This window comes from Alnus glutinosa, chromosome 10, assembly GCF_958979055.1.
Source record: "Alnus glutinosa chromosome 10, dhAlnGlut1.1, whole genome shotgun sequence".
NCBI lineage: Eukaryota > Viridiplantae > Streptophyta > Magnoliopsida > Fagales > Betulaceae > Alnus > Alnus glutinosa.
Genome location: NC_084895.1, coordinates 858116 through 883605, shown reverse-complemented (window position 1 = coordinate 883605; position 25490 = coordinate 858116). Strand labels below are relative to the sequence as shown.

Below are 25490 nucleotides of genomic sequence, written 5' to 3'. Positions count from 1 at the left end.
GTTCGGGTATTACATAAAGTGACTTGATTTTTTTCTTTACTCTAAAAAATTTGGAAAATTCTAAGAATAAAATACTTTAGTTTGAGGAAAGAGGAGGACACTACCCAAAGAACTTTTATCATTCCCTACTTCTTTCCTGGCAAACTCTCTTAAGCATTTCTGGTGAGCTTTTTTTTAAAAGTTTGAGAAAACTCAAAACATGGCCATTTAACAAGCTCTCAACTCTATCTCAAATTCAACTTTTGTCAAACAAGCTCTCCAAATATCAAGAGCCAAAAAGTGAGAGCTATTTAATTTTTTAAGGTTATATATTCATTTCCCTTCTCTCTCTCATCTGACAAGAACAAAGAAATAATTTAAAAAATAATATTTAACTAAAATAGAGCAAGATGTAGAGAGTTTGATGATTGGTTCCTGTTAAAAGTGGCTCTCCAAATTAGAAAATGTAGGTTTTTCTCCTCAATTTTACCTTTTGTTTGAAGAGCTCACTAGGAGTGCTCTAAGAGCATTTACATTTGGCTCCTAGTGCTCTAAGAGCATTTACACTTGGCTAGCCAAATGTTATTTTGTCTACCCGGAATACAAATTTGGATGAAAAATTACATACATTCAACTAGGTACTATAACAAAAAATTTGGTGAGATACTAGAGTGCTCAATAAATTTGGTGAGTATTTTACACTCACCAAGTGTTAAAAAAACTTTTTTTTTTTTTTTATTCTATTTGGAGTGCCTACTTATCGATGGTACAACAAAAATTCTCATGAGCGACTATCAGTTCAAGGAAATTAGGACATTATTCGAGGGCCTACTTATAGACGGTCACATAATTGAATTTTTCATGAACGACTATCAGGCCACATCATTCAAGGAAATTTGTGACTATTGGAGGGCCTACTTACCGATGGTCTTTTGATAAGTCACCCACCGAAGTTGCTAGAAGGCCCAATGGCGCATTACTGAATGGGCCTAAAAAGGTAGATGGTCCAAAACTAAAGGAATTGGAATGTTCAATGGCATGCGGTCCAGACAACCAACAAGGATTCGAGTGCATTCTTGTCAAGGTACAATGCCCAACACCCAATTAATTCCCCCACTCCGCTAGCTTAGTAAAGGATCTGATCACACCATGCACTCTCATAACAAACTTGAGGAAGGAATCGTCACCTCAATAACATATATATTACTGACGAGAATTCCTATAACCTTGAGAAGCAAGGCGGGGTGACGACCTATAAATGGATATAGGAGGGCCTTTTCTCGGGTGAACCCTCCAACCTCATTTTTCTCTCGCAGATCCTCGTCCCCATGAGCTGCGTGCAGTCACTATACTAACACTAGCATTCTCTCTCATCTCGATAAAAAAATCATTGAAAAAATATATTTAAATATTGAATAAGTAAAATAAAAATTGTAATGTAATTACTTTAAAAACATGGGCATATATAATTTTTTCTTACAAAAAAAAATAACAAAAATGAAGACGACATTTGTTGAGCGAATGTGATTCAGGATTCTCTAATTAAAAGAGTTTGTTCGAGAGGATGGGGAATTTCCACCTCTTCTTCTTTTTTTCTTTTTTTTGCACCGTAAATATGACTAGAATTTGGGTCTTTGTTATTCTGCTAATTAAACTTGCCGTTTGGTTGTTTCCTAGGTGTTATTGTTGCCTATATATCAAGCCAACAAGGGGGGTGTGCCAAACATAGTGGTGTGGAATGTGGATGGATTGAAAATGAAAATGGTGAAGTCCTCAGCTCGTTTGGATATTATTTTTTAAGGAGAATTTTACTTATAATTTTTTATTTTTTATCCTTTTTTTTATTTAAAAAAAAAAGTATATTTAAACTTTAAAAAGTCATCTTTCATTTTTTATTTCCAAGTTCAACACTCTGTTAGAATTTTCCGTTAAATCGTGTCAAAATTTTCAAAACATCCTCTTTTTTTTTTTGGAAAAAAAAAAATCTAGAATTTAGGCATTTGTTAGAATTTAACGGAATTTGTAAAAATAACACTGCCTGAAACTTTGAAAAATTTTATAATTTTTTTTTTAAAAAAAAATAAACATATGGGTATTTTGAGAATTTTGACATAATTTAACGAAAAAATTTTAACAAAATGTTGAAATTGAAAAAAAAAAAAAATGAAAGATAGATACCCTAAATTGATATTTTTTAAGTTTAAGTACATTTTTTCAAAAGTGATGAAATGATCCGAGATTATAAATAAAGTTTTCCTTATTTTTTGATGAACCCTGAAAACTTTTATCTTTCTTTTTCTTCTAACGATTTTACAGACGGAGCCTTAGCACATGATGCTATGATAGTGGCCGGCATGTGTTTTTTTCTTTTCTTTTCCCGCCTTCAAAGAGTTGGGAAAATTCTAAGAACAAAATACTATACTTTAGTACGAGGATATAAAAAGGACACGGCACAAATGCATATCTTTTACTTTTGATGAGTAGTAAAGCTCTTTTTTCTTTCTACCTAAGAAATCCCATTCCTCTCTCCTAAGTATATACCCTGTCCCTGTTCTAAACTTCTATAGTTTCCAAGTGAATTGGGTTTTCTTTTCTTGTCATCACGGATATTGGCTGCATATCTTGTACTATACATTCCTAGCTATAGGTTCAAAGCTCTTTCCTTTCTACCTAAGAAATCCCATTCCTCTCTGCTAAATATATACCCTGTCCCTGTTCTAAACTTCTATATAGTTTACAAATGAATTGGGTTTTCTTTTGTTTTCTTATCATCGATCACTGATATTGGCTGCAGTTCAGAAGAAGAAAGATTGTGAGAAAAGATATTGGAAGAGTGGAAATGATGGAGGGGGGAAGTTCAAAGACAAAGAGAGCAGCTTTTAATGATCGTGGTGGTTTCCTTGATATTGTGCTTTCTTGGTCCCTTGAAGACATTTACGATGAAAACCTTTACAAGAACCAGGTTTGGTTTAATCCAACATTCTCTTCTTCTTCCTTCTTTTGGTTTAGTTTAGGAAAAAAATTTCTTATAACATCTGATGTTTCATCACTTTTGTAATTAAATATTCAAATTTTAAAAAGTGTCAATTTAGGATATCCATCTATCAATTTTTTTCAATTTCAACATTCTGTTAGAATTTTTTATTAAATTCCATCAAAATTTTCAAAATACTCTTATCTTTTTTAGGAAAAAAAAAATTGTAAAGATTTAGGTGTTGGACAGAATTTAACGGAATTTGCAAAAATATCCATGCTTGAATCTTTGAAAAAAATTGTATTTTATTTTTATTTTTATTTTAAAAAAAAAGGATATTTTGAGAATTTTTAACACTTTTTAAAGAATGAATATTTAATTGCAAAAGTGATGAAAAATCAGGAGTTATAACTGAAGTTTTTCCTTTAGTTTATTACAATCTATTATATATTGTCTCATGAGATTTTATCACAATTTTTTGAATAATTTATAGCATTTAATACTCCATGAAACATTGAGATGCTAAAATATATATATATATATATATATTTGCAATATCCGCAAAATGTATATATTACTTTTAGATATCCACATCTCTGTCATGTTTTTATTAGTCGCATCTGTGTGGTTATTGCGGTTATTATCCCTTATCCGCATATAGGTTAAATGCATTTTAGGCCTTCTTGGGTCTCGGGCCAATTTTAAATGATTTAAAAAATAATTTAAGCTGATTTTGAGTGTTTTAAACTTGTTTTAATGTTTTTTTTTTATGCCCTAATCTTTTAAAAATATATTAATTTCATATTACTTTTATCTTTTTGCTAAGTGTTACAAAAAAATTCAACATAGTCAACCAAACTAATGTAAACATAACCTATACTTAATCCAAAACGACGTAATTTTGGTATTAGAGCACTAGTAGCAGATGTCATATAAATGGTTCTTTTCCCTAAAATAGGAAAAATTTGAAAAAAAAAAAAAAAAAAAAGTTACCAAAAACCATGCCACAATAGTTACCTTATTTTAGATAGTCACCCTTGGGAAGTTACAGTACTTCCCAATATATTGAGAAGCACTGTAGCTTTCCAAGGATGACCCTCTAAAATAGGGTAACTGTTGTGGCTTGATGTGATGACCCGTTTTTTTTTTTTTTTTTTTTTTTTTTTTTTTTTTTTTTAATTTATACAAAACATTTACATAAACATTAATCTCTTAAAATATAAACGGATTTTCACAGTGGTACGACGATATGTCGCAAAGCTAACATATGGTTCATACCCCATAATATGTACCTGGTAAATCAGAGTATAACATCTATCTACTATGCAGCGGAAACATAAACCTAATAGCGAAAATCACATCTTAAACATCTATCATAAATTAATAATAAACAAGAGTCAATATTACATCTATCTATTTAAGTTTTTCTTCAAATTAAATACATAACATAAATGACTTTATACAATAACGAGTGACACAGGCGTCACAAGCCATAAACAAAACCCATAAAACAGAGGACGCCCATGGTCCTGCAATTACGACCGTCGCGGCGAGCTTCAGTCATAATATCCCAAGTGCACATCTACAACACCATCAACTACGACTGGATTACCTGCAGCCAAATAAACATCATCTATACAGTTGTGAGGGTTTGCCACATCCGTATAGGTGGAATTATGAGTCCACTGTCTTAGCATAAATAAATACACTAAGACCACTGAGGTATACTATTAACTGAGTTTTCGCAAAAAATCAATTTTTCATTTTTAGTCATGCGTACACTATAACAGCTACCAATTTTATAAACTTTTATTTGGAAACCCCATAGCTGATATAGCAAACACTGACTAATAGAAAACATTTAAATATACTAGGCAGCTAAGATTATACGTAGAAGTTATGTTGTAGCAACAACTACGTACGACCTCACCTACAATAATATTTTGTGGTTTGTTTGCTCAGGTTTACATAACCCTTAAGTTAGAAAATAATGATATTTAAATCATGCAACCATCCAATAGAAATATACATAAGCTCTTTTTTATTGAGACTCTTATGCATACTAATACGTCTAGCAAAACTACTCATAGTATAAAAACATCACACTCATAAAAACAATGCTATACATGCTCATGCAAGTTTCCTCGTGGAAATTAATTCATGCCTCATGGGAATTAACCCAAGTACCTCATGGAAATTAATCCAAGCCTCATGGAAATTAACCCAAGTATCTCATGGAAATTAATCCAAGCCTCATGGGATTTAACCCAAGTATAGTTTCCCGTGGGCTATAAACCTCACTTCGATGCACATTTAGTGTTCATATGCTTATGCCTCATGCCTTAAAACAATACATTTCATTTCTTGAATTATGCCTTTAACACATGCTTTCAATATAAATCCATAAACAATTTAACACATCAATTCTTCAATCAATATTTCCGTAATTTAAATTCTGACCACATCTTACAATCAAATCGTTCAAATCACATTTTTCAGTCACACATAATTTCTCATAAACATCATTGATACTTCAGCAAAACATATTGTCAACATACAGTTGGTTCGGATTTATAAAATACATATATTTTGCAATTCTATAATATATGAAAATAGTTGTTTCTCAATGAGTAGAATACTCACTTGGGCTGCATTGGACTCATGACTCGAACTCTACATTGGAGAACCAATTGAAGTCTCCAATCCGAACACTATCCTGCAAACATCGGTACCGTTAGATTATGCTATTGAACTCTATACTCTACGACACATAGACTACCCACGCGCTCACACATCACATTACCCGCTTCTAAGTCTAGTTAAGTATCCTAAACTATTATTAGGTTAACTTTTAGGTTTAGGTTCTAATGATATCTTTGTTTATTAATACAAAGATGTATTTACTATATTCATTAGTTTATCTATTATTGTTGTATTACATTATTATTGTTAACCCTTTTTATAGTTTGTCATTTATTTACTAAATTAACAATATCTATACTTAAGCCATATACATGTAAATGTATACGTATATACATATACACATAAAACACTTGAGCCTAATCCATTAATACACATAAATATTATGTATACATGGATATGTGAATTAGTTACTAAGTTGTTACATAATGGATTTATACATTACATTCATATGTTCTATAAGTCCACTAACTTATACTTATCCATCTGGGGTTATTTGGATAATTTACAACTCTTGATCTTCTAGTCTTAACCATTACACTTAATATTTTACCCTTACTAGTTTCTAACCATTCAAGTAGTTTAGGTTATAAAACCTAATTGATTTAATAGGTTATGGACTTAATTGGATTAAACTATAAATCCCATTTTCATTTTCAACTATTCTATTCAACCCTTTATTCTTTATCACACTCTACAGGTTTACATCCATACTACTATATAACTCGACTCTCAAATCCTTGTTAACTAACTTAAAGCATCCACAAAAATTCATAAAGCCTCCAAACCCATTCAACAAATTAAAGCTCATAGACATGACCAACCACCCCTACAAGTAGGGCTGAGCATGGGGTGGGGGAGATGCCCCTTTTTTGGCACCGCCCCACACCCCTGCGGGTTACGAAAATCGCACCCGCGAAACGCACAAAATGGGGAGAACCCGTACGGTGCGGGGCTATGTGGGGTGGGGGGTGCGGGTTTAATTCCTAGATCTAGAAACATCTAGATTTTCTCAGGAACCAAACAAAAAAATCAGATTCAAACAATACCAGATTCAAACAAGAAAATCACAAACAAATCACAAAATCCAGATTCAAACAAATCACAAAAAAGGGTTAAGAGGTCACTGACCTCAGGATCGGCGACTCGGCAAGGCCTCTTGAAGCGAGCGTCGACGATCTTCCCACCGTTCCCGGTGACTCGGCGAGGCCTATCAACTTCCATAATTACATTGGAGCAGACGCAGCACGCATGATTCAGCAGGAAATTGTGAAGAAGAAGAAGAAGATGCGAAGGGGTGCGGCGCTAGGGTTTACGAAGAAAAGAAAGAAAAAAATGTGAAGAGGGGGGGGGGGGGGGTGTGGTACTGATAGGGCTTTGTATTTTTTTTTTTTCTTTTTAATTGTACGGGGCGGGTCCCCGGGGTTTTTAAAACCCGCAACCCGCCCCGCACGGGTATATCAGTTTTTTACCAGTACCCGCAAAAAAATAACTAAGACCCGGAATTTTTGGGGCGGGGCGGGTCCACGAGTATTTGATCTGCCCTACCTACAAGCACCCAATATCACCTAACTATGCTACAAGCCAACCCCCCGATCCACATAAATAATCTCTTACTCAATCAAAGCCCTAAAGCATACTTAAAACACTCAAATAACACATAGTAGTGAACCTAACTATATTCCAATAAGTACTTTGAAATTATCCTTTACAAACTAAAATCAACTCATTTCTTAAATGGAAATGCCCACATTTCTTCAACTATAACATCATAACAATAGTCACCAATAATCCATCAACAATTTATATTCTTCAACATCACAATAAAGTCTCAAACCAACGGGTATCAATAAATCCAATACATAGAGTCAATCTTTTAAATAAACAACTTAAAATCAATTACAACCTTCTTCCATGAACCACATAACCCAACTTTTACCAAAACCCAATACTAACAATAATCCAACTATCTAAGCAACCTCAAACATTCAATGGAAATCGAAGAACCAAAACACCACAAATAACCCACTCGGCCAAGATGACAAAACACCCAAAATTTACACTTTAACTTCAACATTAAACATCAATTCCTCATTGGCTTTCCACACCAAGAAACCATCCAACCAAAAGCATACCCAACACCTAAATCAAAACTCAATATCATCAAAACATAAAATCTACATCAAATTCGGATTTCCATCAAAACAACATTATGGAAACTTAGTAAAAATCAACAACTACTTTTAGAACATTAAACACAATCTAACATCATCAAAAACCGAAACCCCCCAAAAGAAGAACACCATTCTCCTAAGCCATTCATCCAAAAATAATATCAATCCAAATCAGCCCATCCTTCACCAAAACTACACAAATCCACAATGAAATCACTAAACCATGAAATCACTCACTATCCTTAGTCATCCCCATCAACAAGATTCAGTAAGGCATCATCAAAGAACAATAAACACCCAACACTGCATCCATTCGGCCAAACACCCAGAAATTACCAACAATACCACACCCAAGCCCAATTCGGCAACACTAATCCCAAATCAATAAATATACAACAACCAGAAAATACACCATTTAACATACCCAAAAATCCAAGAGGAAGACTCATTCGGCCATGCCCCAAAAATCACCATAAACCCTAGATTTTCTTCACAAGTAATTCCCAACCAAAACTCATAAAATTATTTACCTAAATCAGTAGCTTTTAAAACCCTAGAATTTCTACTAAGATCAAACCCAAAAAGACCAATTCAGTTCTCAAAGGAAATCCCAGAAAATCAACGAAATCAAAGACAAGAGAAGAGAAATCTCACCTAGCTAGGCCGGAATCCTGACACCGAACAGAATAGCGATTATTTTGCAGGCTAATCAACAAGTAGTTTGCAAGGAAGAAAACAGAAAAATCACCCCCAAAAAGATAGAGACAAACTCTGAATTTGATAAAATATCAATAATCAACAAATGTCTGAAAAACACCCACAAGCTGGGCTAATAAAACTGAAAATTTGGTTTTTAGCAGAATTTTACCAAAAATAGCAAAATTCCGAAAATCCTAATAAAACGAAATACGGAATAAAATAAACAGTCTGGAAAAAATCTGGCCCAAATCGGGCTCAGAATCACTTCCTAAACAGTAAACGAAAAATTACTATAAATGGTAAAAAAATATCTAAAATTTGGGTTTTGGAAAGGAAAACAGAGGATTTTGGGCTTGAAAGGAGGTGCACCGAGCGTAGCTGGGTAGCCAAGATGTGCGCGCCGAAGAGAGCCTTCCGAATTGGGGTCATATGCGCGAATCGGATACTCGTAGCCAAAGTTATGGCCAAAATACTGCAGCGCATCCAGAAGTTGCCCCAATTGTGTCAGATTACGATTTCTTGCCAATTTTGCGCTGATCTGCCTGCTCTAGGTAATTCAACGCCATCAATGTGCAATCTGACAGCTCAGCGCCATCAATGTCCGGGGGGGAAATCTTCTGGCATGAGGTCAGAAAATTCTGCTAGCATCTTTTACACCTCTGGTGGCAAATCTGGAGTCCCGTCTACTACACTATTCCCATAAGGCAGTAAGGCATAAAATCTATCTTCACGCTCAACTTCGACTAAGAACCTGGACATAGAAAGTAGGTTAGTATTATCGGCTACCGGGGTAGGATTGACTCTGTCCCGACGAGGTGCTAACACAATCTTCTTCCCTTTGATGCTAAGGGAATATGTATTCCTCCTACCATCATGCACCACACTGCGATCATACTGCCAAGGTCTGCCTAACAACATATGACAAGCGTCCATAGATACTACATCACACCAAGCATTATCAAAATACTTCTTCCCAACAGAAAAAGATACTAGGCATCGTCTATCTATTTTTACCTCACTCCCTTTGCTGAGCCACGACAGCTTGTATGGGTTGGGATGACGATCTGTCTTCAACTGCAGTTTCTGGACAGCCTCGTCAGACACTACGTTCTCACAACTGTCACTGTCAATGATCATCTTGCAGACTTTGTCGGCCACTATGCAAGTTGTGTGGAAAATATTGGTTCTCAACTAATCGTCTCCAGAGTCCCCCTTAGGAGTCAGTAAACTCTTACGAACGACCAAATTCTCTTGACCGTCTCCATACAGTACATCGTCATCTCCATCTTCGTCATACACTGGATCTTCAGTCTCCTCATACGTGTAATCTACCACTTCTTCCTTAAGTAGGAGGTTCTTGTCCTTCTGGCTGACAGGTTTCCTGCAATCACTTGCCCTATGCCCCTGTTCACCACATCTATAATACTTAATATTAGGGTTAGAATTACCTTGCGTTGGCCGCTGGATAGGACGAGATTCTTGGGGCCGAATTGGGCGATTGCCTTGATCGCTTCTGACCACTGGCCGTTTGTTCTGTTGCTTCTCTGCGACAAGTGCACGCTGATAGGCCTCAGAAACGGTCCACAACGAGTGCAGACTGAGGGCATCTGGTAGGGGCTGTCGCAATCCTCCCAAATACTGCCCCACCATCTGCTCTTCTGTCTCAGATAGGTCGTTCCGTGCGACCAACTGATAGAACTCCTCGGTGTAATCATCCACCAATCTCATGCCTTGCCTCAATGAGTGAAGTTGCTGAAACAGGATTTGAGTGTAGCCGAAAGGAAGGAAGTGACTCTTCATCTTCTCCTAATCAGTGATCTTGGCTTTGCCTTGCCTCTCTCTTGACCGCTTCAACTGCTCCCACCACGCAGATCCTTTACCCTTTAATTTGATGGTGATCAGTTTCACTTTGTTGCGATTGGGGACTTCCTTATACTCGAAAATTCACTCTAACTCATTCAACCAATCGACGAAACCTTCGGCTTGTAACGTGCCAAAAAACTCGGGCATGTCTACTTTGAAACCGAGGTCTCCATGATGACGTTCGCGGCCACGGTGGTCCCGGTTTGGAGCAGGATTGTGATACGGGTTGTCGAAGGTGGAATCGGAATCAGAGTTCTCCATCTCACGATTGCTAAATTCCTGCACCGTTAGGCGCTGGGCTAACTCTGCAACTTGCCTCTGCAAATCCCCAATCATCATATCCTGAACGTTACGATCATGGTACGGAGCTTCCTCATCCGAAACCTGCCCACAACTACGACCACCACCACCAGCCATCGAAACTGATGAAGGACTCGTCTCAGGAAAGTGCTAAAGCTCTGATACCAATTGACGCCGAACAGAATAACGATTATTCTGCAGGCTAATCAACAAGTAGTGTGCAAGGAAGAAAACATGAAAATTTTACACCCAAAAGACAGACAAACTCTGAATTTGATAAAATATCAATAATCAACAACTGTCTAAAAAACGCCCACAAGCCGGGCTAAAATAGCTGAAAGTTTGGTCTTTAGCAGAATTTTACCAAAAATAGTAAAATCCTGAAAATCCTAATAAAAAGAAATACAAAATAAAATAAACAGTCTGACAAATATCTGGCCCAAATCGGGCTCAGAATCACTTCCTAAACAGTAAACAAAAAATTACTATAAATGGTAAAAAAATATCTAAAATTAGGGTTTTTGAAAGGAAGACAGTATATTTTGGGCTCGAAACAAGGTGCACCGAGCATTACTGGGTGGCCACGATGTGCGCGCCGAAGAGAGCTTTCCGAATTGGGGTCATAAGCACGAATCGGATACTCGTAGCCAAAGTTATGGCCAAAATACTGCAGCGCATCTAGAAATTGCCCCAATTGGGTCAAATTACAATTTCTTGCCAATTTTGCGCTGATCTGCCTGCTCTAGGTAATTCAGCGCCATCAATGTGCAATCTGATAGCTCAACGTCTTCTGACTCGGATCCCCCTGCATCAAATCCACTGTTCAGATGCTATCACCACGCCACGACGGTGGCCCGACCACCACAGCTCCGAAAATTGCACCACTCCCGGCCAAGGTTCCACTTCCAACACTTGGGTTCTCTCTCAACTCAACTCTCACACAATCTCTCTCACGGTGTCTCAATGAGCCGAAGAGAAGGGGGAAAAATGGAAGCGAAGGGGGAGGGAAGGAGCTGCTGGGCTGCGTGGGAACAAAGAGGAGAGAGGGAGAGAAAGGAAAGGAAAAAGAAGGAAAATGAAAAGAGAGATGGGCATGCGATCAGGAGAGAAAAGGGGAAAAAGAGAAAAAGAAAAGGATTAAAGAGGAAGTTGGTGGGACATGTGTCAGTGTGTGAGTGGTTAAGGAGGAGATAATGTTATTTTCTCCCAGTCAACCACAGGCTGCCACGTGGCAATGTAGGATTACATTTTTATATTAAGCCCCTATTTTTATTAAATACTACAGGATCCAACATATTAAAAATCTTATCATTTAATAATTAATATTTGACCTCACATTTATTTTAACTGTACTTTAACAATACAATTAATTATTTATTTAATTAGGACCCATTATTATTATTACTCTAATTCTATTATTTTATTTTAGACTTATTTTATTTTCAATAATATAAATATCACTTAGAATCTAATTATTTATCACCTCTATTTAATAAATATAATTTTAATTGCTAAATGCCCAATTTATTTTCTTGGTCTTTACACTTGATTTTTTGTAACTTTTTTCAAATTTTTCCTATTTTAGGGAACAGAACTACTTATAGGGCATCTGTTACTAGTGCTCTTATAATCCAAAAGGGTAATGTTTGGATGTAGCAAAATTTCCGGAAATCATCCAGAAATTTTGCTTATGGATGGCATTCTTGTAATTATTCACTGCCCAATCCAAAAAAAAAAACATCTCTCTCTCCTTCCTCCTTCCCCCGTCCTCCATCGTCTTCACCTCAATTTCACCTTCCACCTTCCTCACCAGCTCACCCCTTCTCAATCCCCACAAACCCATATTCCGACCACGTCTCCACAACTCTCAATCAAAATCCAAAATTTCTTCAACCCCGGCAAAACCCCAAGCCCCAAAATCACCTCCCCACGTCGATGTCCGGAATCAAATCCATCAACCCGTTGTAGAGGCCGAGGATCTTGAACAGCTTCTCGGGGGATCGCCGACTTATGCTTATCGCTTCGGCGAAGTTAAAGAGCTAGATCGCCGGGCCCTTCGTCATCTATTGCTCATCGTCGTGTAGATGTGGTCGTTGGATCTTCGCAGCTCATCGTTATCATCTATTGCTCCTTCGTGAAATTGCATTTTCATCTGGCTTTCTTGTCTGATTTTTTTTTCTTTCTTTTTGATTTTCTCGGGAAAAGTCTGGTCTTTCGGAAAATTTGGGAACGTTGTTGTTTGTTTAGGGTGGGGAACAATTGCCAGCGATTCGGGAATGGATGGATTGACTTCGTCGATAGGGTAGAAAGTGATGAGATTGGCTTGAGAGCATCGCCGGCGGGATTAATGGGTGACGAGAAACATGGCATTTATTTTTGCGGAGGATAAATAAATCCTCAAGAGGAAACCGTGGAATTTGTAGACCAGTGGAAACCGGATCCGCCACTACACTGTGAATTTCCCACAGGGGTTTCTTCGCCTTGACCGGAATTATTGACATTAGGCTCCTGCGACGACAACTGGACTGTGCTTTTAACGATCGGGCACAACACATGGGGCAGTTGGTGGCTTTGATCTGGTGCAGTTGGGTGGTGGGTTTTGAGAGAGAGAGGACAGAGAAGACAAGGGAGGAGAGAAGAAAAAAATGAATAAAAAAATAAAAGTAGGAAAAAGAAAAAATAATAAAATAAGAGTAAAAAACAGTATTTAATTGGTATAAGGAAATATAATGGAATCTATTGTGAAGTGTTTTTTTATAGGGAATCAAAAAGTGGTTTGGTTCCGGACAGGTGCGCTAGATAGGGACATTCTAACAATCACCTGTCCGAATTATACCTATTCAAATAGGTCTCGAGCTGCTGCTCAAACACTTATCTATAGAGAAAGCTCCCAAGATTTTGAATTATACTAAATGGTTAATGAAAAACATCTATTTGTTTTCCCCATCATCAAAAAGAGATCTATTTGTTTTAACTTTTTTTTTTTACTTACGTTAATTGAGTGATATGTTGGTAGGAGGAATTTTAGTTGTAGGCGATTTCACTTGTTACGTTCTGAACAACAAATACAAGCTGTTGCATGCTTCTGTGGATTAATTCACACCTTTTTTATCTTCTCTTAGTTGCATGTTTATGTGGATTAATTCATGCATTTTAGCTTATTGGTTGATTCTTTATAGGTAGAAAATATTCCACAGGAGTTTGAATCTGTTGAACAGTATTTTGAGTCATACAAACACCCCTTACTGGAAGAAACTCGTGCAGAACTGCATTCAAGTATGGAGATTATATCAAACGCTCCTTTTGCTGAAGTAATTGCATTTGATGAATCTAAGCCATATGGGAAGAATTTGTATGATGTTAAGGTTGATTCTTGGAGAAACAGATTCAGTGTTCTTGGCAAGGAGCCCTACAAAACTTTGCCGGGAGATATATTAGTTTTAGCAAATGCTATACCCGAGGATGTTTCTGATTTACAAAGAACAGGAAGGCAATGGGCTTTTGTAACGGTCACTAAAATCCAAGAGGATGAAAACGAGGATAATAGCACATCTACTAGTTTCAAAGTCAAGGGGTCGAAAGACATTGGAGATGATGCTGGGATACAGAAATCATTGTTTCTGATTTTCTTGATAAATACAGTCACTAACAAGAGAATATGGAATGCCTTGCACATGTCTGGGAATCTGGAGATTATCAAAAATGTTCTGAGCACTAATTCTTTGGTAAATACTAAATCTTTAGTATTTCATTCATGTTAAATCACTACTTATCTTAGAAACTTGAAATTGATTTGAAATTGTGAAGTTAATAATTTAATTAACATTTTAACGCTCCCATTCACGTGGGGCAATAATCATGTAAAATGGAGATGAACCATTTTATAGTCAACATCTAATGTTATTACATCTAACAATGCAAATAATGTCATATCATTTAAATTTTTTGAATGGCGTGCAAATATATTTACCATGTGATATCATTTAAACCGTTAAAACAACATTAAATTGTTATGTGCTGAACTCATTATTTCCTCTAGTTATCAAAGCTGTGTACTGTTGCGGATAGTTTGGTTTGAGTTTATTATATCTCTCTCCCCTCCCCTTAACCCCTTAATTTAGGTTATAAAATGTCATACTCATATATTTTGTATGTAAACAATAACAAGAGAAATTTGTTTTGACTTTATTTGAACTCATATTTGTTTTACTAACATTAATTAATTGTTGGAGACTTAGTTTTGTCGATTGGACCGAATACCTCTCTTTGTGAGGGTTCTCATATTTATAGAAGAAAAAACCGTAATTACAATGTTGAATATCAGCAATTACAGAAAGTAACAAACCTAATAAGGCAACTATAATCAACCCAATAAAGCAACTATAATTACAGAATAAAGTGCAAAATATTATTGACTAACAAGTTTGACTATTTTCTTTTTCTGATGTTGTACAATAGATTGAGGAAGATGGTGATCTTTGTTGTGCACAGAGAGATGGGAGCTGGGATGAGAAATTTGTGACAAGTGTTACTTCTAAACTGAATGAATCACAAACCAAGGCAGTTCTGGCATGTCTCCATAAGAAACATTGCAACCACAAATCAGCTGTGGAACTTATATGGGGTCCTCCAGGTACCGGGAAAACAAAAACTACCAGTACACTGCTCTTTACCCTTTTAAAAATGGGATTTAGGACTCTTACCTGTGCCCCAACAAATGCTGCAATCACAACAGTGGCCTCTTGCACTTTAAAGCTGGTTAAAGAATCCTTCGAAACTAACAATTGGAGCGGTGCTTTGTTTTTCTCACTGGGAGATATTCTCTTATTTGGGAGTAAGGAGCGGCTGCAATTTGGTTTAGACATTGAAGAGATACATTTGGATTATCGGGTCAAAAGGCTTACTGAGTGCTTAGGACCTTTGACTGGTTGGAGGCATTGTTTTGCTTCAATGATTGATCTTCTTGAAGACTGTGTTTCTCAGTATAAAATCTTCTTGGAGAATGAATCTCTCAAGGAGAGAGAACACAACAATGAAAATGAAATAAAAAAGAAAGCGGGTAGTATTAGCAAGAGGGAGTGCAACTCATTTCTGGATTTTCTGAGGAAAAGATTTGTTTCTACTTCACCATCAGTCAAAAATTGTATTCTCGTCTTTTGTACACATTTACCAGAAAAAACTGTTCTAGAACAAAATTTCCAAAACATGGTCTCTCTTATTGGCCTGCTTGAGTCTTTTGAAACCTTGCTGATTCAAGATAATGTGGAATCTGAAGTACTGAAAGAGCTTTTTTCTCGTTCAAAATTACCTGCAGATATACCTCTGTCATCTATGGATATGCCATTCCTGTTGTATAAAAAGAGAAGCGAATGCCTGTCTGTTTTAAGGACTATTAATGGTTCATTTAATTTGCTTGACCGTCTAAGCGGTATGAGCAAACGGTCAATAGAGGAATATTGTCTTCAAAAAGCTTCCTTACTTTTTTGCACTGCTTCAAGTTCTTATAAGCTGCACTCAGTGCCAATGGAACAACCCCTGAGCATTATGGTTATTGATGAAGCTGCACAATTAAAGGAGTGCGAGTCAACCATACCATTGCAACTTCCGGGTTTAAGGCATGCTATTCTTTTTGGCGATGAGTGCCAATTACCAGCAATGGTTGAAAGCAATGTATGTAAATGCTATTTGGTTACCCCTTTCTTTTCTTTTTTTCTTCTTTTTTTTCGCTTTTAGTGTTTTTTCAAAATCTATTATATTTCCTTTCACAGATTTCTCGTGAAGCTGGCTTTGGGAGAAGTTTATTTGAGAGATTGAGGTCATTGGGTCACTCAAAACATCTTCTCAATATACAGTACCGAATGCATCCATCCATAAGTTTCTTCCCAAATTTGAAATTTTATCACAAACAGATCTTAGATTCTCCAAATGTTAAAAGAAAAAGCCACGAAAAGCACTATCTTTCCTGGCCAATGTTTGGTCCCTATTCTTTTATAAATATAGTAGGTGGAAGAGAAGAGAAGGATGATGTTAGGCGTAGTAGAAGGAACATGGTTGAGGTTGCTGTTGTTATGAAAATACTGCTTAAATTATACAAAGGTTACTCAATTGAAGTATCATATTCTTTCCCTCTTTTGTCTAAATTTAAACGGTTAAACCTTTAATTAACTTCTTCTTCATTTTTTCCATCTTTTGTCATTTGCTCTGAATACAGCTTGGTGTGGTTCGGAACAGAAATTCAGCGTTGGTGTTATATCTCCTTATGCTGCCCAAGTAGTTGCAATTCAAGAGAGACTTGGACGGAAGTATGATAACCTTGATGGGTTTGCAGTGAAGGTTAAATCAGTTGATGGGTTCCAGGGTGGGGAAGAGGACATAATAATAATATCAACGGTAAGATGTAACAGTTATGGATCAATTGGGTTCGTATCAAATCCTCAGAGAACTAATGCTGCTCTTACAAGGGCTAGGTAATACTTATGCTAATCTGCTTTGATAAGTTTGCTTTTGCTTCCATTTTAACAAGTGTGGTGAATAATAATTGGCCCAATAATACCTTTAGGCACTGTCTATGGATTTTGGGAAATGAAAGAACCCTGTGTAATAGTGAATCTGATTGGGAAGCCTTAGTCCGTGATGCTAAGAATCGCCAATGTTTCTTTAATGCCGATGAAGATCATGATTTGACCAAAGCAATATTGGATGTGAAGAAAGAGTTTGAACAATTTGACGATTTGTTCAATGGGGATAGCATACTTTTCAGAAGTGCTAGGTGGAAGGTACTTGGTGTTCAATAGTTATTCTTTCCATGCAACATATTTATATTTGTAACTTATATAAGTGGCAATTTTAGTATTCTTGTCTAAATTTTTTTTTTGTAGTCTTTTTATTATAACTTTTGTACTCAATTTCAACAGGTTTCTTTCAGTGATAACTTTCTGAAGTCATTTAAAAAACTGAAGTATGTACAAACAAAGAAATTAGTTATACACCTTCTAGTTAAACTTTCTAGCGGATGGAGACCCAAGAGGAAGCATTTAGATCCCATATGTGGAGGTTCTTCACAGACTTTACAGCAATTTAAGGTTAAAGGTCTTTATGTTGTTTGTGCAAATGATATAGCAAAAGATCGGAGTGACGTGGTGACAGAATTTAGGTACTATCAAGTTTTGAAGATCTGGGATATATTACCTGCGTGTGATATTCCAAAATTAATCAAACGTCTTGAGAGTTTGTTAGGAAAATATACAGATGACTTTATTAATCACTGCAAAGAGAAATGTCTGGAGGGGTATGTATGTTCTTTTTCATTCTAGTATTTTTGTATGCTAAATTTTAAAACTTAAATGATGCCTTATTTGGATCTTTTAAAATTGCAAGCATCTCTTCTTTATCTTTGACATTCTAATTGGCTTAAACTTTTTTTACATTGTTTTTTGCGTAGGAATTTGGAAGTTCCAAAGAGTTGGTCATGTTCTTCTGATATTGTTAGGATGAAGAATCTTGATAGCAGGGAAAATGAGATCGATTTAAGTGGTTCTAATTCTGATGGTAGAAGTTATGTTGAGAATGTACAGGTTAGTGAGAGTTTGATGCTGATGAAATTCTACTCCTTATCATCAGGTGTAGTTGGCCACTTGCTTTCTAATCATGATGCTGTTGAATTGGATCTTCCATTTGACGTAACTGAACAAGAGTTGGATATAATCCTTTTTCCTAGAAGTACCTTTATACTTGGCCGATCAGGTACTGGGAAAACAACTGTTTTGACTATGAAGTTATTTCAAAAAGAAAAGCTACACCATATGGCAAAAGACTTATTCTATGGTGTCAAGAGCGATAGACTTGTGCATAGTCAGGAAAAGGAAGCCGAGGAGACTATTGCAGAAAAAGAGCGTGCCGTACTGCGCCAGCTTTTTGTGACAGTCAATCATAAACTGTGTTATGCTGTCAAACAACACGTTTCTCATTTGAAAAGGTGTGTAGATTAGAGCTTAGGGCAGCACATGAGATATCAGGAGTGTAGATTATTCTTTTCCTATCATTTATTTACATGGGAATGTTTCTGCATATGTTTAGCTTTCAAATCTGTGATATAGGGATAATAGCTTAGGGTAGCACATATGCATGAAGTAAAATGTCTTTCTTCTGTTGGTAAGAATCTAGCTAGCAAATCGGTGACGTCCCACATCGCCTAGAAATAAGGATGTGCTTATATGTATAAATGCACCATTTATGACACAACGCGTTTTAAAGCCGTGATGGCAATGAACCTATCAGAACTCCGCAGTTAAGCGAGCCGCTGCGAGAGCAATCCCAGGATGGGTGACCTCCTGGGAAGTCTGATTTGGAGAGCCAAAAGCGGACAGTATTGTGTCATTGGGGGTGGATCATTACAAATGATATCAGAGCCATTGCCCAGCCTGAGATGGTGGGAGCGTGCACAAGCCCAATGAGGGACGCCAGCGGGGACGTTGGGTCCAAAGAGGGGGTGATTGTGACGTCCCACATCGCCTGGGAATGAGGATGTGCTTATATGTATAAATGCACCCTTTATGACACAACGCGTTTTAAAGCCGTGATGGCAATGAACCTATCAGAACTCCGCAGTTAAGCGAGCCGCTGCGAGAGCAATCCAAGGATGGGTGACCTCCTGGGAAGTCTGATATGAGGAGCCAAAAGCGGATAGTATTGTGTCATTGGGGGTGGATCGTTACAAAATCCATCTCTACCGAATATTTAGTTTTTGGCTTTTAGTTCCTCATGTGCATTGGCTTTTAATATCCACTTTTTGTTGCATAAAACTTGTTTAATATCTAATGATAAGCCTTTTTTAACTTCTTTTTTTTTTTTACATGCAGCTTTGCCTGTGGTGGTAATTTTTCAAAAGGAAGCAGTTCAATTGATTTTGATGGTTTTGATGATGCAGCTCAATTCAAGGATATCCCAGATACTTTTGTTGATGTTCCACCCAAGGCATACCCTCTTGTCATTACATTTCATGATTTTCTGATAATGCTTGATGGAACTGTGGGTAATTCATACTTTGAAAGATTCCATGAAGTAAGGGAACATTCTCTTGGTAAGGTTCGTGGTGGATCAGTTGCCTTACAGACATTTATAAGGAAGAAAGAAGTTGATTATGAAAGGTTTAGTTCATCATACTGGCCTCATTTCAATGACCAGCAGACAAAGAATCTTGACTCTTCAAGAGTTTTTACAGAGATTATTTCTCATATAAAAGGTGACCCACAAGCTCTAGAGCCAGGTGATGGTATACTCAGTGGTGAAAACTATGTTTCATTATCAAAGGGCCGAGTGTCCAGTTTAAATAAACAGAAGAGAAAGATAATATATGAAGTCTTTCAAAAGTATGAAAAAATGAAGGTTAAAAATGGTGACTTTGATATGGCTGATCTTGTAATTGATCTTCATTGTCGATTGAGAGTTGAAAGATACAAGGGTGATGAAATTGATTTTGTATATGTGGATGAGGTGCAGGATCTCACATTGAGCCAAATTGCACTATTCAAATATATCTGCAGAAATGTAGAAGAAGGTTTTGTTTTCTCTGGTGACACTGCACAAACAATTGCAAGAGGAATCGATTTTAGATTCCAGGATATACGATCTCTGTTCTACAAAAAGTTTCTACTGGAATCTAAAAGCTGTGGACATGATAAAAGAAAAGAGAAAGGGATAATCTCAGATATTTTCCATTTGAGCCAGAATTTCCGTACTCATGACGGAGTTCTTAAACTATCGCAGAGTGTTATTGAACTTCTTTATCATTTCTTTCCCCAATCTATTGATGTTTTGCAGCCTGAGACTAGTCTTATATATGGTGAAGCTCCAATCTTGCTTGGATCAGGGAACAATCAAAACACAATCATTACTATTTTCGGAAATAGTGGAAAAGCTGGAAAGAGCATTGTTGGCTTTGGTGCAGAGCAGGTAATATTGGTACGGGATGATCATGTTCGGAAGGAAATTACCAATTATGTTGGGAAGCAAGCTCTTGTTCTAACTATTGTGGAATGCAAGGGCCTTGAGTTTCAGGTGGTTATAACGCATAACTATTTATTCAATATACTGGTTTATATTGAGTTGAATACAGTTATCAAAAAGTTCTAAGTTTCAAGCTTTTTGTCTAAACGCATTTGAGTTAGAGAAATGAAAAAGTTTATTTCTCCAAAATTTATTTAGATGTTAACAATTATCACTTTATCTGTTCAAAATGTATATCTTTGTCAGTAGTTTATTGTCTTGTTTTTCTACCCATTTGTGACTCCTATATTGCTCTTCATGTAGGATGTATTGTTGTACAACTTTTTTGGCTCATCACCTCTGAAAAATCATTGGAGGGTGATATATAAATATATGGAGGAACAAGGTTTACTCAACTCAACTTCTCTCTCTTTCCCAAGTTTCAATGAGGCTAAACACAATGTCTTGTGCTCAGAACTGAAGCAACTTTATGTGGCTGTCACTCGTACGAGGCAGAGGTTGTGGATCTGTGAGAATGTAGAGGAATTCTGCAGACCTATGTTTGACTATTGGAAGAAAAAGTGTCTTGTCCAAGTCAAACAGCTAGATGACTCACTTGCTCAGGAAATGCAAGTTGCCAGCAGCCCAGAGGAGTGGAGGTTGCGGGGAATCAATGTAAGTACTATTTATTATGCCATTGATTTTGACTCTCTATTATTGAAACATATTTTGCTCCAGTTGTGAATGAAAAAAATAAAAAATAAAAATAAATTTGAGGTTATTGCATGAAACAAATCATGGTGAAGGAATCAGATCGTTCATTTTTATTTGTATCATAGACTTACAATTGTTTCAAAACAATTAGCTGTCTAAAACAATAATGGTGATGTCTAACTCTTATATCGTTTTTCTTGCAGTTGTATCAAGAGTGTAACTATGAAGCGGCAATAATGTGCTTTGAGAGAGCTGGAGATACTTATTGGGAAAGAAGGTCTAAGGCTTATGCCCTCAGAGTGACTGCTGACCGCACGCGCCATTCAAATCCTAAAGCGGCAAATGAGATCCTTAGGGAAGCTGCAGAAATATTTGAAGACGTAGGCATGGCTGATTCTGCGGCCCAATGTTTCTCTGATTTGGGGGAGTATGAAAGAGCTGGTGTGCATTTGATTCTCAGACATTGGTCAACTATATCATTTTTATGGAACATAAACATCATCCTTAAAATTCAATCTGTCTCTCAATTGAAAGTTAAACCTTCTTATAGTCATCCTTAAAATTAACACTATGCAATTGCCCCTTGTCTCAAGTACAGAAGTTGAGTTGCGTTGCACAAAATTGAACTTTTCATCCCACCTTCTCTTAAACAGTGTCTACTGTCCTACTGCTTTGTTTTTTTCTTCCACTTTGTAATGTGTAGTTCTGCAGTCCTGTACTGTTTATTTATTGCTATCTTCTTAAAATCTCTGTTATAGTTTGTATCTGAAAATTTGTGATGTGATGTTAGGAAAATTGGTCCCTTGATGAGGGCCAAAAAATCACCACGAACACTATTTTTTATTTATAGCAAACTTTTTTATGCTTTAGTTTGTAAGTGTCAAAGTCTGAGTCAGTATTGGTAGATTTTGACTTCGAAAATTTGAACTTCTTGTTTCAGGGTGGCTTTATTTGAAAAAATGTGGCGAGCCTGAGCTGAAAAAAGCTGGGGAATGCTTTTCTCTAGCCGGATGCTACGAACTTGCTGCTAATGTGTATGCTAGGGGATATTTTTTCTCACACTGTATGAAAGTTTGCACCAAAGGAAAATTATTTGACATGGGTTTTCAGTACATTCAGGATTGGAAACAACATGCAACTACAGATTCAGGTGTGGTTAGAATGGGAAAAGAAATAGACAAAATTGAACAAGAGTTTCTAGAGAGTTGTGCTCTTCATCATTATAAGCTTAAGGATAGCAGATCCATGATGAAATTTGTTAAAGCTTTTCAATCCATAGATTTGATGCGCAAGTTCTTGAAGTCTCGTGGTTGTCTTGATGAGCTTCTATTGTTGGAAGAAGAATCGGGAAACTTCTTGGAGGCTGCAAACATAGCGAGGCAGAGAGGGAAGATTCTACATGAAGCTGATCTCCTAGGGAAGGCTAGGAATTTCACAGAAGCATCCTTGTTAATTCTTTTCTATGTTCTGTCCAACTCACTTTGGGAACCTGGAAGCAAAGGTTGGCCGTTAAAGCAGTTTACACAGAAGCAAAAGCTTTTAGCAAAAGCCAGGACATTTGCAAAGAATGGGTCTGAAAACTTTTTTGCGTTTGTTTGTACTGAGGCTGATATTTTATCAAATGAGCAGAGTAACTTGTCCATGATAGAAAATTATTTGAATGCAGCTCAGAGACATAAGAGTGTTGGAGGTGAAATAATATGTGCTCGAAAAGTTCTAGATGCTCATCTTCATTCAAACTCCTCAAAGTATGTATGGGAAGATAATTTTGTTTTCGATATGATAAAGCATTCGGAACAGAAGATCGCTACAAATCAGATTTCTTTAGAAACATTGGTTTTCTTTTGGAATCTTTGGAAAGATAAGATTGTGAACATTATTAATTACCTCAGATGTGCTGAAACCCAAGATGTTAATGAATATGGTCCATATGGAGATTTCTGCTTGAATTACTTTGGAGTACGGAAGCAGTTTCATAATGATAATGTCATCTATCTTTTGCTCAACTCTGATGCTGATTGGGTGAGCCAATTGGATAATAGATTCCTTCGTCAGAACAGGAAGGTGGTTTCTATCAATTTTCACCAGTTTGTTTCAACTGCTCAAAGTTATTGGTGTTCAGAATTACTTTCTGTTGGTATGAAGGTTTTAGACAGTGTCAAAGCCCTTTATGATTTGTCATTAAAGATTTCTCTCTCCATCTTCTGCCAAAGCATATCTCTTACTCGTATCTATGAGGTTGCAAAGTCTCTTTTGGAATCCCAATATCTGGACCTCAAGTTCCATGATAATAAGGCATTGTGGCAATATGTTGAACTTTCCACTAATATCTTTGGCTACATATTTCCTCTGGACTGGCAGAAATCATTGGCAGAGAACATGTTTTCTTTGAGAGGAACTGAGGTTATGAAGAATTTACTAAAACAAGTCATATGTAAGAACATCGGCTCAAAGGGTAGGCTGACTTACGGGAAAATTGGAAGAGTTGTAATGGTAATTCTTGGATTGGGTAAGCTTGACAATGATTTATGTACGGAGATTTTGGATAGGTTTGGTGGGATTGACAATAATCCGCCCTGGAAGACCTTCATTCAAACTCTCTTCGTGAATATGGGATCAAAATTTCTACATGCTACCGTACCTGACAATAGATGTGAATCTCAAAGAGTGTTATCCCTTCTGCTGACGCTCAAAGAAGCTTTGGTAAATACTTACAAAGCAGACAGGATGAATGAAGAGGACTATATGTCACCTGGTTGTTTTTTGTATCTTGTTGAGCGCCTACTGATTTTGGCGTCGTACTCCCAGGGTTACTTTATCACTTCAAAGTCTTCTTTTGTTGAATGGTTTATCTACCAAGAGGGAGATACCAGCCCAGATTCCACTTCAGTGGGTGAACTGCAACCATTGCTTGAATTGTTTATCAATGAAGTTGTTATGCCACTTATTGACAATAAGGAGGATACAATGAAATGGATCGAAATGTCTGGCATAAATGCGAAAGACTACTATCCACTGCTGGTGTTGAGATTGGTTACCATAATATGTTTGGTTCATCTGAACTGTGGGAAGTTTTCAGATTTACTTTTTGATTTGCTTCAAAGGAGCTATATTGCTGTGCAACTTCCATGGGACTTTCATGTTGTCTTTCGGAGAAGATTGAAACATTTCCACAATGTAAATGTGATTGCTGAAGCATTTAAAAAAATTAACAATCCTCTTGTAATTGTGAGTTTGGGAAAAAATTGTTCACAATTTCTATGTCCAGATGTCATTTTTGTGGACATGACGGTAAAACATTGCAGGGAGGACATTTTAAGAGTCTTGTTTCCCGAAGACAGTCAAAGCCTTGCAAGCTCAAACTGAAATTATTGAAGTGGAAACAACTCATTCTTGCAGTGAAGTGCTTTCTGCAGGCAGTTATGATCAAGTGGGTTGTGAACTTGCACCTTCAAACTTTGTTTCGAACAACATAAATGGAAGCAAGCTGCCAATGGATTATAGTTACTTCTAGGAAATGTTTGAAGCATTGAAGTCATTGGAGAATGGGAAAAAGTCCAAGAAAAATACGTGTGGTAAAGGAGGATGGAAGTGATAAATAGCTGCACATGAGCTGAAAGGTGCAATGAAATTATATGTATGTTTCAAAAATGTTCTTTTTCATATGCACTTGAAAGTGTTGAACTATATAGCATTTTAGAACAGATCATTGAAATTTGAAGCTCAATATTTGCTAATCTCATTTTATTATCTTTTATTCATTTATTGATTGATCACATTTAACCATTTTTTATGTAAAAAGATTGTTATAAAATGGAAAAAAAAATATATATATATAAAAAAATTATGTCATATTTTCTATTTTTACTTCTAAAGCTACTTTATATATATATATAGGAAAAGTTCACATACCCACTCAAACTACCAAATAATTTTCAATTTCCTCTCCCCCATGATGAAAATATTCTTATTGAAAAAAGAGATAATTGCACCGTTGGTCCCTATGGTGTGCCATAATTATTTTTCATTCCATATGGTTTAAAAAGTGCATGGGAGGTCCCTGTAATATGCAATAATTACAAATCGATCCCTACAGTCAAATT

General features: G+C 36.5%; 2 protein-coding genes across 2 annotated transcripts; both read left to right on the top strand.

The window, feature by feature from the left end:
* Positions 1 to 12331: 12331 nt before the first annotated feature.
* On the top strand, positions 12332 to 17160 carry LOC133879800 (uncharacterized ATP-dependent helicase C29A10.10c-like). Its single transcript, XM_062318575.1, has 5 exons — positions 12332 to 12394; positions 13869 to 14414; positions 15148 to 16359; positions 16458 to 16785; positions 16901 to 17160. Exons 1-5 carry the CDS (start codon positions 12332 to 12334, stop codon positions 17158 to 17160), a joined length of 2409 nt encoding a protein of 802 aa, XP_062174559.1.
* A 5-nt stretch (positions 17161 to 17165) lies between these two features.
* Positions 17166 to 24753, top strand: LOC133879799 (uncharacterized). Its single transcript, XM_062318574.1, has 7 exons — positions 17166 to 17465; positions 17604 to 17842; positions 18131 to 18664; positions 19548 to 20745; positions 20998 to 21348; positions 21591 to 21828; positions 22328 to 24753. The coding sequence occupies exons 1-7, from the start codon at positions 17166 to 17168 to the stop codon at positions 24751 to 24753; spliced, it is 5286 nt and encodes a 1761-aa protein (XP_062174558.1).
* Positions 24754 to 25490: the final 737 nt, after the last annotated feature.

What these genes read in the sequence shown, in the direction of transcription:
- LOC133879799 (XM_062318574.1), top strand. Translation starts at nt 17,166, where the DNA reads ATGCTAATCTGCTTTGATAAGTTTGCTTTTGCTTCCATTTTAACAAGT. An exon ending in CACGTTTCTCATTTGAAAAG is followed by an intron (nt 18,665 to 19,547) that starts GTGTGTAGATTA and finishes TTTTACATGCAG; the next exon opens with CTTTGCCTGTGGTGGTAATT. An exon ending in GCAAGGGCCTTGAGTTTCAG is followed by an intron (nt 20,746 to 20,997) that starts GTGGTTATAACG and finishes CTCTTCATGTAG; the next exon opens with GATGTATTGTTGTACAACTT.
- LOC133879800 (XM_062318575.1), top strand. Translation starts at nt 12,332, where the DNA reads ATGTTTGGATGTAGCAAAATTTCCGGAAATCATCCAGAAATTTTGCTT. An exon ending in TTCTGAGCACTAATTCTTTG is followed by an intron (nt 14,415 to 15,147) that starts GTAAATACTAAA and finishes GTTGTACAATAG; the next exon opens with ATTGAGGAAGATGGTGATCT. An exon ending in ACTGCTTAAATTATACAAAG is followed by an intron (nt 16,786 to 16,900) that starts GTTACTCAATTG and finishes CTCTGAATACAG; the next exon opens with CTTGGTGTGGTTCGGAACAG.